Below are 11541 nucleotides of genomic sequence, written 5' to 3' on the forward strand. Positions count from 1 at the left end.
TTTCAACGCCCATACTAAATGCTCTCAGTTCTCTCCCATCTCAACACCTTTCTGCTCTTGACCGCAAGACCCCAGTCCCAGTTGTCCCATAATCTTCTTGCCAGCTGTTCTGATTAGTGACCCAGGCAGACAAGTTAATTTCCTTTCCACAAGTGAGCAGCTTAGCTGCACAATGTCATCTTTGGACAATCAGGGGAACATAGAGATAAAATGATGGAACAGCACTTCTCTCATGCCAGCTTTTGGGAAGGCCTGGACAGACATTTGCACATCTGCCTGAGCACCAGCAGAAGTGCTGAAGGCTTAATAAGCTTGAAAGGCATTGGTTGATGAAAGCAAAATTCTGATTAGGAGAGAGTAAGTTTAAATTCAAAAAAAAAAAAACAGGCCTCTTCCAAAACCAGTGTTTAAATTACTGTGTAAAGCGATTTTAAAAATGATGAAATACTAGGATTTTTAGAATTTTAAATGCACATTCTCCTGTTCCCAAGCTAACCGCAAGACAGGCATTAAATAGAAGTTACCATAAGCTTTGCTGAAACCCCCTAGTAGCAACACAGCTACAAAACAGAGTTCAAGCTGTAATAAAACTAATGGCAGACATGACTGAAAAAAACCAGAGAAGTGTGGGATTCTCTCTCTCAGAAAAAGTTTTCATAGCTTTTGGTGCACAGACAGCACATTCTGTGAACATGGGAAGCACAATCTAGAGGCAGTTTTACCAACTTTGCAATTTAAGTCAAGAAACAACAGAAATATGAGAAAGAAGGCCTGTGTGTATCCCACTTTATTACTCCAGTGCCTGCATATTTCGTGTTCTTCAAAGTTACTTTCTAAGTACAGCAGAGACTGTGCCTTCAACAAGAAAAGGAAATTAATTAAAATTGGGTTAGCCCATGTTGAAGTACTTCTACAAGCAGTGCTGTGGCGGCCTACCACTGTATTAATACATGAACTTCTTTTTGGACTTTCCTGGATTTATAGGTAAATAAATCATCAGAAAACCTACACATATGAAGATGAAAACACCAGAAAACTACAAAACCAAAAGCAAGCATCTACATAATCACAGTGAATTCTGAAGCTGAGGACTGTGTACCTGTGTATATAAATCTTAACAAACACACACATGTAAATGGTTGGTGTTTGTATCCCCATCCCCACAAATCACAGCAAAACACATAGGCAATATTTGCTTTCAAATGGCTTTTGGACGGACAAGTGTCAATAGAGTGGACGAAGAAAATAACAAAGGAAAGGAACGTTGAGATTTTATTACCTTGGCTTGTGAAAGTACAGAGCTGTTACTATAATACTTGCTGTTCTTACCTTTTGGATCCCAACTCATCACAAATTACAGCACATCTACATCAGTGGTGGAATTTAACACACAATTTACATTTTGAAAATAATTTCTCCTTATTTTTCCTAATGGTATCCACACTTTATGCAGCCTACAAATCAGAAGAGAATGCATTTACTTCCAAAAGCCATAACAGTAAGTGTTTTGGGCTGTTCAAAGTCAAAGTAGTCCTGAGACATCAGATGTTAAAGCTTTCTCCACAGCCACATGTTCCTTTGATGTTTGGATTATTGAAGACAAATTCACTAGACAGTTTGTCTTCTACATAGTCCATTTCAGTTCCTAGAAGCGTCAGCTGTGCCTTCTTCTCAATAAACACTCTAACCCCTTAAAGACAACAATGAAAAAAAAAAACCAGTTACATACAGCAAAATCATCATTCACTTGAAAATTCTCTCAATCAGTGACAAAAAAACGAAGCTAAATATGAAAACTACCAGTATAACTTGGTTTCCCTGGCCTAACATAGGGCACTTAACATCACTGTTTCCACTCTACCTACAAAACTTTAGCAACAGTTTAGCATTGTTATTCATGTGTGCACATGAATGTACATATTTTTTTGAGGAAGAGTAGGGTAGTGATTAAAACCATGATACACAGGGAAATAAGCTGCAGACCTTGGGAATAAATATCAGCTTCAATACTTAACTCCCAGTCAATAACCCATTTTCGATCATTCTTAGCCTACACATCCAAGAAGATGCCCCAAAAATAATGAAAAAACCCAAACGTTTTCTCTCCCCAAATATGTGAACTCTCAAAGACATCACAGCTTTTAAGGATTAAGAATTAGTAGTTCGTTTTAGGATGAATTTTAAAACTGCAAATCTGACATAAGGGTGCTTTAGCTGTCTACAGACTAGGAAATAATAAAAATCTAAAATCAAATCAGTAAACAGCAACAAGAACTCATTAAGTTATGAGAGACTGCTGGAAAGCTGTTTCATTTTAGTACACACTGAGATAAAACACTACTCACAACTCAACTTCAACTAAGTTGAATATACACATTTTTGGGATCAATTTGGAGTAACTGACAGTGATGGCAAAACCTAATAAAGGAGTTCATGGATCTGCCCCCTGAGGCAGTCACTTACTACCTAAAAGCCAGAAAATTTGTGCTGAGATCCAAAGCCACCAGCTCGCAGAGCGTAAAGCTATATATAAGTCAGAGCCTTCACTGGAATGTGTTTAGAAGCAACCAAAACAAAACAGGAAGCACACAAGCACACCAGAAATGTGGTTTGGCTTTGGAACTTAAGGTCTCTGACCCGACTGAGGGAAATAGCTTTTCTTTTCCTTAAGATTCAAACTAGGAAGTGCTGTCTGAAAAATTTGTTTTCAGCCCTGTAAAGCTAGAGCAGCTCTGAGTCAGGCAGAACAGGTGACTCCAGAAGCCAGCTGAATTTGAAATCAAGAGGCATCTGCAGAATTAGGTGGCAGTTCTTATCTCACGCAGTCTGGTTCAATTTAGTAATATGCTGAAGCTCCGATTAACTCTGTTTAAGAAAGTAAAAATTATGAGTTGGTCATAGGTATTTTGAAGACACTTGGAAGATGGGCTCTGCCTAGCAGCATAGCTTCTATAGGAAAATAACTGTTATATCCCACTTGCATTCAAATATCTTACTTTGCCACCAAATTAAAAGTAATATTCCTGAACATAATATAATTGAGTTCAGTAACACCTAAACAAACCCTTGACAATCAACCCTACAAGAGGAATGTATAGAACTGTGCTGGGTTTGGCTGGTGCAGTTACATTTCTTCACAGCAGCTGGTACGGGCCTACATTTTGGATTTGTGCTGGAAATAGTGTTGATAACACAGAGATATTTCAGTTACTGGTGGGCAGAGCTTACACAGGGTCAAGTCCTTTACTGCTTGTAACACCGCCCCACCAGTTAGAAGGCTTGCGGTGTGCAAGAAGCCAGTAGGGGACACAGCTAGGACAGCTGACCCCAACTGACTAACGGGATATTACACATCATATGACATTATGCTTAGGATATAAAGACTGGGGAAGAAGGAAGGGGTATGCATTTGGAGTGATGGTGTCTGTCTTCCCAAATAACTGTTACATGTGATGCAGCCCAGCTTTCCTGGTGACGGCTGAAAACTTGCTAGCAAACAGGAAGAAGTGAATGAATTCCTTGTTTTCCTTTGCTTGCACGCCCAGCTTTTCCTTTACTCATTAAGTCATCTTTATCTCAATCCATGAATTTTACCACTTTTATACTCTTCCCATTGTCTCCACTGTCCCATCAGAGGGGAGTGAGCGGGTGGCTGTGAGGAGATTACTTGTGGGCTGGGTTTAAACCACAACAGGAACTTTTAACAACAGACCCATCATGGGATACTCACTGAAATTATCAGGCTGAAACCTTAAACACCAACTTAAAAACAACTTCTAACGCAGCCTTAGAACCTGTTGCTACAAAGCTATGTAAAGGTTAAAAACAAATTATGAATAAAAGAAGAATAAGACTAGTTAGAGATGATAATGGAGAAAACCCCTTGCAAGTAAAATCTTTACTCTGCCAAGTTTTGGTTTAGGTATGCTGATAGAAGTATTCTTTTCTACACACATCGCTCTGTATTATTCTGTAAGTAACTGCTATAAGGCACCTACAAAGACATGGGTAGTCTCAGACCCAGAGACTGAAAAGCTGCAGATTTTAACTAACTGGCTACTTAGAAACAGAAACTAAGGGACAACAGTTCGTATAACAGAACAGTAGGACCTCTTGCTACAACTTGTTACTTCAAGTATGTTCTAACCTGTACCTTGGCAAACCTGTAACAGATTCTTTTTCCCCACCACCAAAGAAGTTTGCTCTGCTGTATCAGAAACTCACCATCTTGAACTACTTCTTCATCAGAGTCTCCTTTTGATTTTGTATATTCTAATGTGTAAGAAAGTCCATTGCATCCTCTTGTACGAACACCTACTTTCACACCTACCTGAAAAAAAAACCACACCAACATATTCACGACTTTTATAAAACCTACCCTGGAACACAACGATAAAAAAATATGCAGAACAACAAAACACTGGCTATTATTAATCTCCACTGCCTCAAAGCAGAAGTGAATGAGCTTAATGGATTAAGCAGTTACTTTTTTTTTTTTTTTTTTCAAAACAGAGTGCCAAGCAAACATCATATGTTTGCTGCTGTGGATCAAGCTTTGAAGCAATAAGCTACTGGCACTCCTGTAGGAGCTTAGTCTCATAAGTATAGTAAAGTTTCAATGGCAGATATTTTTGTGACTTCAAATTAAAACTTGCTAAGATGCTAATCCAGGCTCTCTCTTAAAATTGACAGTAGCCTAATTATGAGGCCATGAGGCCAAGACAAGGGCAGTTACTAGTTTCATCAAATTCTTGTAAATGAAATCAGAGAACTTACTTCAAAGCAATGTTCTGAAAAAAGTACTTTGATTTCTTCCTTTCCTCTGTTGCCAGTCTCACTTAAAGAGTAATCCCCTTGTTTATTTGCTTAGTGTTTTCACTGACCTTAAAAGCTAACCTAGTCAATGTTTGTAACATTCACAGTACCTAACAAATTTGGCAAAAAAAGCATCTGTTGAAGTAAAGAACTGAGAAAAGATTTTAAAGATACAGAAAATTACTTGTGTACAACCATCTTTCAAAACTTTCCACACACCAATGCTTCATAATTGAAGAAGAAAATTATACTGTCTATCTTTGTAACCAATGTTACAATAAAAACATACCAAAACATAACATTTGTCAAGAACCAGGATCTCAGACAAACAACATTTGATCTTTTCAGACTAAATACCTTTCTCTACAGGAATTGCTACAAATAACGGGCTGGAGAACACAAACTCCATTCATAGCAAGGGGATGACCAACCAGCTAAGCTGTAGGCTTAGGGCTTCCTTAGGATGGTTTAAAACATTAGAACAAAGAGTCTAGTTAGTTGCAGATGTACAGGAAGCAAAAGGAACAATGGGTCTTACACAAAGTTAAAGAGGAAATATTATTCTTGAAATAATACATACGGTAAAGAGCCAAATATAATCCTTATTTTTTATAAAGGCTGGGAAGCAAGACTGTGCATGTTTTTCCCAAGGAAGAAAATATGACAATTTCATTTAGTAACTTAGAGAATTGCCAATTACTAAAAAAAATACGAAGCCTGGCAAATTTCCTAAGATTAAATGCTTTCCAATGGGTATGGATCTAAGTTTTATCATTATATACTTCATAATGAGAACATCTACAGAAACTGAATTAATATTGTGTTAATACCAAAAGCTGAAGATCTCTTTCTGTACCAGAACTTGCCACTATACCATACTAAAAAGTTTTAGTAAAATATAGCTCAAAAATATTTTGAATCTTAAAATTTTCAACTTTATTAATCTCAAAAAAAATTTATTAATTCTCTCAGTGGAATGTCATTAGGCAGTTATTTCCTGCATTTCATTTTATAAAGAAATGAAGCTTGACATATAAACAGACTTACGCATTGCCCTCTGGAAAAAAAAGATGCCAGCATCTCTGAACACCTCAGTGTTTACTTCAAACTTCCAAGTTAGGCAGAAATGCTTTGCAACCATGAGCTGTGCTAATACCTCAGCACAACCTACAGTCTGGCCCTGTTTATACTTACGTGCTCAGGTTTATCTTTAAGAAGCTGTTTTATCTTCTGAACAGCTGATGGAGTCTGAAAAATAAAAAGATGTATATCAATTTGAAATGGGGTTTTCTTCGGTCTACTTGCAGTGAGTGCTTGCACATAACAAAGGGTGCAATGTACTCAGTTGTACTTTAATGATTTCATTCTAACTCCGTACACTCAAGTTTTCTTAGCACATATTTGTCTCCTATCTGCGAAGTCCACCTTAGGCACCCGCCACCTATCAGTATTGACATGTCAGATCTGAAGGTTTGCACACTGCTGTAAAACAGATGATTACTGAATCTAACTCACACAGAACACGATATCTCTTTGCTACCCTCCTCACCCACACAGCCAGCAGGTAGCTCAGAAACTCTCAAGTCCTCCATGTTGGGGGTTTGGCTTCCCTCTTCCCCTAGCAAAATCACTACCACAACAGAACTTGTAAAACTTTTATCACATACACATTACAGACAAAAGTCAATTTGGCACAGAACTGTTTATGGCCTACATGTGTCTTCCCAGTAACCCGGAGAGGATCTGTGGCTTTCCAGTGGATAAAATCCACTGCTCTAGTTTTGCAGAAACGCAATAACGCAACACAAAAATTTCCATCATGTACTTAGAAGTTTCTAAGACACCGAGAAAAGGAAAAGCACCAGTCACACAAATTGTTACTGTGAGCAGACTTTTAACACCAAAAGCGGCCTACAAGTAGAAAACCTTTCCTCATTAGAATCATAGAATCATTAGATTGGAAAAGACCTTTGAGATTATCAACTCCAACGGTGCCTGTCTATTACTAAATCGTGTCCCCAAGCACCTTGTCTACCCACTTTTTAAACCACTCCAGGGTCGGTGACTCAGCCACCTCCCTGCCCAGCCTGTGCCAGTGCCTGATAAACCCTTTCTGTGAAGAATGTCTAACCTAAACCACCCCTGAAACCTCTTGAGGCCATTCCCCCTTGTCATATCACTTGTTCCTTGGGAGAAGAGACCAACACCTGCCCTTCTGCAACCTCTTTTTAGGTAGAGAGAGCGATAAGGTCTCCCCTCAGCCTCCTCATCTCTAGGCTAAACAATCCCAGTTCCCTCAGCTGCTCCTTGTTCTCCAGCCCCTTCATCAGCTTTGTTGCTCTTCTCTGGACTCGCTCCAGAGCCTCAACATCCTTCTTGTGGTGAGGGGCCCAGAACTGAACACAGGATTCGAGGAGAGGTCTCACCAGTGCTGAGCACAGGGGAAAATAACCTCCCTGGACCTGCTGGTCACACTGTTCCTGATCCAAGCCAAGCCGCCATTGGCCTTTTTGGCCACCTGGGCACACTTAATTACCGCTAATGACCTTCCCCCGCCGCAGACCACCAGGGCCGGGCGGGCTCGGGCTCCGGCACCGCCCGCACGACGCGCACTTCGCTCCCGCAGGGCACGGGCCGCGATCGCCGGCCCCGCCGCCGGCGGGGAACCCCGGCACCTCCCGCGGGGACGGGACCCCGGCCGCCCCTCCTCCCCCTTCTCCCCCCGGCACTAACCAGGGTGAGGGCGGCGCGCGTGGCCTGGATCTTGCGCTTGCTGACAGCGCGGACCGTGGCCCGCACCACCGACGAGGCCATGGCCGCCCCCTCCGCCATCGCCGTGACGCGGGGGGCGGCGCGCGCGGCCATTGGCCGGCGACGGGGGCGGAGCCCGAGCGGCCTCCCTCCCCGGCCACGGGGGGCCTGGTTCGGTGCTTAACGCTCTTGGAGGAAGAGACCGCTTGTTATGAGCTGCTAGCGTATTATAACTTTGAATATTATGTATAGTTTCTATGGCTTTCATAGAATCACCAGGTTGGAAAAGACCCACCGGATCATCGAGTCCAACCATTCCTATCAAACACTAAACCATGCCCCTCAGTGCCTCGTTCACCCGTCTTTTAAACACCTCCAGGGAAGGTGACTCAACCACCTCCCTGGGCAGCCTGTTCCAGTGCCCAATGACCCTTTCTGTGAAATTTTTTTTCCTGATGTCAAGCCTGAACCTGCCCCGGCTTGAGGCCATTCCCTCTTGTCCTGTCCCCTGTCACTTGGGAGAAGAGGCCAGCACCCTCCTCTGCACAACCTCCTTTCAGGCAGTTGTAGGTCTCCCCTCAGCCTCCTCTTCTCCAGGCTAAACAACCCCAGCTCTCTCAGCTGTGTGTCACAGTACTTGTTCTCCAGCCCTTTCACCAGCTTTGTTGCTCTTCTCTGGACTCGCTCCAGAGACTCAACATCCTTCTTGTGGTGAGAGGCCCAGAACTGAACACAGTTTTAGAACTAAAATATAGAATTAGCTTGAACAATAGCTCCCAGCTAGCCTGTGCTTGGATGCTTACCCTTACATAAGAAATTTTAACAAAGCTGCAGTTAGAAAGAATGGGAAAGAATGTCACTGTATCTAATTAAGCCAGATAACAAGGACCAGTGCAATAAGAGGGAGAAGAACCAGCTAAAACTAGATGCAACCTTGAAGGGATGCCCAAAAGTCTAACAGCACGCGCAAGAAGAAAAGTTGAAAAGTTCAATGTGACGAAGACAAGCTAAGTTCATCCCCAAAGACCCTCATTGACCACTACTACTAGGAGGAACACATGCGCAAGGAGGAGGAGATATGTGTTAATGAATTCTTGGAACTAATTTTACTAACCCAACCCACTTCTTGGAAAAGTCATGACTATGTATACTAACCTAATACATATGAATAATATAGCTCAATAAAAAAGCGCCAGTTTGGATGTCTGGTGTGCAGGGCTTGGACGAAAAATCCCCCTTGCAACCCTGCATACCTGCACCTGAGTTGAGTGTTGTCATTCTGCAATTCATTCTTGAAGAGTTTGATCATAAATGTATCATGTTTTTCTCTTTTACATACATAATTTTGCCACAAGTCTTTAACGAGGCTCAGTAGTTCTATGTCACCTATAAAGACAGCAAGCCTAAATTGGAGAGAGATGGATTTGATGGGTGGACTGTTCGGTGGATAAGAAACTGCTTGGATGGTTGTATTCAAAGAGTACTGGTCAATGGCTTCAAGTCCAGATGGAGATCCGTGACAAGCGGTGTCCCTCAGGGGTCCGTAGTGGGACCACTGCTGTTTAATACCTTCATCAATGATATTGACAGCAAGATTTGAGTACATTGAAATGGTGATTCATAAATGGTGGGATGGAATGTCAACTGAAGTTTGCAGATGACACCAAGCTAAGCCGTGCAGTTGCCACACCAGGACAGGATGTCATCCAGAGGGACCCAGGGAGGAGTAGGCCTGTGTGAACCTCATGAGGTCCAGCTAGACCAAGTGCAAGTTCCTACACCTGGGTCAGGACAATCCCCGGTTTCAGTACAGGATAGGGGATGATGTGATTGAGAGCAGCCCTGCAAAGGACTCCGGGGTGCTGGTGGATGAGAAGCTCAACTTGAGCCGGCAATGTGCGCTCACAGCCGAGAAGGCCAACCATGTCCTGGGCTGCATCAAAAGAAGCATGTCCAGCAGGTTGATGGAGGTGATTCCACCCCTCTATTCCACTCTTGAGATCCCACCTGGAATATTGTGTCCAGTTCTGGAATCCTCAACATTAGAAGGACACGGAGCTGTTGGAACAGGTCCAGAGGAGGGCTATGAAGATGATCAGAGTGTTGGAGCACCTTCCAGAGGAGGACAGGGTAAGACAGTTGGGGTTGTTCAGCCTGGAGAAGACAGGGGTCCAAGGAGATCTTATAGTGACTTTCCAGTACCTGAAGGGGCTACAGAAAAGCTGTGGAGGGACTGTTCAAAAAGGCTTGTAGTGATGGGACGAGGGGGAATGGGTAAAAACTGGAGAGGGGCAGATTTAAACTAGACATAAGGAAGAATTTCTTCACCATGGGAGTGGTGAGGCGCTGGAACAGGTTGCCCAGGGAAGCTGTGGCTTCCCCATCCCTGGAGGTGTTCAAGGCCAGGTTGGATGGGGCCTTGCGCAGCCTGGTCTATGGGGAGGTCTCCCTGCCCATGGCAAGGGGGTTGGGACTGGATGATCTTAAGGTCCCTTCCAACACAAACCATTCTATGACTTTATGACTCTATGAACACAAGCAGCAATTCATAAGCTGGTGAACGCAAGAGACAATAAAACAACATAGGCTTGAGTTATGCACACATTCTCTAATTTCTAGGAAATAAGGGGACATTAGAATTGCCTACACCCTGGAGGGTTGGAACTGGATTATCTTTAAGGTCCCTCCCAACTCAAACTATTCTATGATTCTAAGCTTACTAAAAAAGACAGCTAAACAAAATGTGTCTTCACACAGCATTTGTGCAACTTGGACACGCATCCTGAACTCAAACAACCACTTAGGGATGGAGAGGCTTAAATGCACCAACAGCCTGAGGGCAAAGCCAGCAGCGTGTCTACTTGGAGTGGAGAAGGAAACTCGTGTATGAATGCAACAAATACCTTCTTCATCATTCACAGTCTCTCGTGCAGGCATGAAGCATGTTATCTTCTGGTACTTCCTTAGGACCCTTCCCATCATCACTCTCTGGTCACCCGTCTGCTGAACGAATCGCAACATGAAAGACCGAGCATGGGATAGAAATAGGCTGCTTTTCTAAGGTGCTTTTCATCTTCAGTACATTACCGAGAAATGATAAATGCAAGAAGTCAGTACTAAAATCTAAATAGTTCAAGTTAATGACAAGAAATGTTATTGATAACTTTATCAGTATAGCAAAGAAATATTTTCTTTGCTGGTAAGATGCCATTCCAAGTAGGTATTTCCGGCCCCCCAAAAGTTGCCAACGAAGGCCATCTGTCATGCACTCTATGCCATTCTTATAAAAATGTAATGAGGCTTATAAACAAAACCATTGTGTATTAAAAGCATCTAAATAAATTTTTAATGGATGAAGAAACAGTTTTAAATACAGCTATGAAACAAATCTCACCAGCACAATTAAATTAGGGGAGATGGCTGTGTGTTAATCTAATAGTTATATAGCTAACTGGGAATAAGTTGCCTGTTTAAGACAGACAGTTAACTGCATTACTTACCTGAAACACAATTTTGGCCTTTCCCCTTTTCCAGCACTGATAGAACTAACTACATATAGCACAAGGCATTTCCGACTTCGGAAACAGAGGTGGCCGAAGTATGTGAAATTCCTCTGAAATATGACAATAGCACTTTTTTTCTTTTTAAACTAAAAAAGCAACACAAATACACAGTGCTATTAACTCGGTGTCTCTCCATGTCATTAGAGGGACTGAGTATGGACAGTACAGTCCTTTAAACTATTAGTTTATTACTTTGTAGTATTAAATTTTTTAGTATGAATTGATTTGTAAACCATTATTTTAGTTTATTACTATTAGTTTTGTTATCATTCTTTTTCTAGAAACTTTTTATTAGTGAAGTCTGTCCATTCAGAGTTTTTCTTTGTATGTGGAAAGTTCTTTCCTTGAGAACATACTCCCATAAGACAAGAAATTTCATATGATCAAATATAGTGTAGTAGACAAATAATTT

The 11541-nt window shown here is 41.9% G+C and overlaps 1 protein-coding gene across 1 annotated transcript; it reads right to left on the reverse strand.

Annotated features, from left to right (window-relative positions):
* Nucleotides 1-1259: 1259 nt before the first annotated feature.
* ISCA1 (iron-sulfur cluster assembly 1) lies at nt 1260-7653 on the reverse strand. Its single transcript, XM_069880408.1, has 4 exons — nt 7549-7653; nt 6010-6063; nt 4225-4330; nt 1260-1690 (listed from the first exon to the last, which is right to left on the reverse strand). The coding sequence occupies exons 1-4, from the start codon at nt 7645-7647 to the stop codon at nt 1542-1544; spliced, it is 408 nt and encodes a 135-aa protein (XP_069736509.1). The 5' UTR covers nt 7648-7653; the 3' UTR covers nt 1260-1541.
* Nucleotides 7654-11541: the final 3888 nt, after the last annotated feature.

This window comes from Phaenicophaeus curvirostris, chromosome Z (assembly GCF_032191515.1).
Source record: "Phaenicophaeus curvirostris isolate KB17595 chromosome Z, BPBGC_Pcur_1.0, whole genome shotgun sequence".
NCBI classification, from domain to species: Eukaryota; Metazoa; Chordata; class Aves; order Cuculiformes; family Cuculidae; genus Phaenicophaeus; species Phaenicophaeus curvirostris.

Excerpts from the sequence above, each read along its gene's own strand:
- ISCA1 (XM_069880408.1), bottom strand. The coding sequence starts at position 7,647 with ATGGCGGAGGGGGCGGCCATGGCCTCGTCGGTGGTGCGGGCCACGGTC. Across the intron at positions 6,064-7,548 it reads CGCGCGCCGCCCTCACCCTG|ACTCCATCAGCTGTTCAGAA; the intron begins GTTAGTGCCGGG and ends TTTATTTTTCAG. Across the intron at positions 4,331-6,009 it reads TTAAAGATAAACCTGAGCAC|GTAGGTGTGAAAGTAGGTGT; the intron begins GTAAGTATAAAC and ends TTTTTTTTTCAG.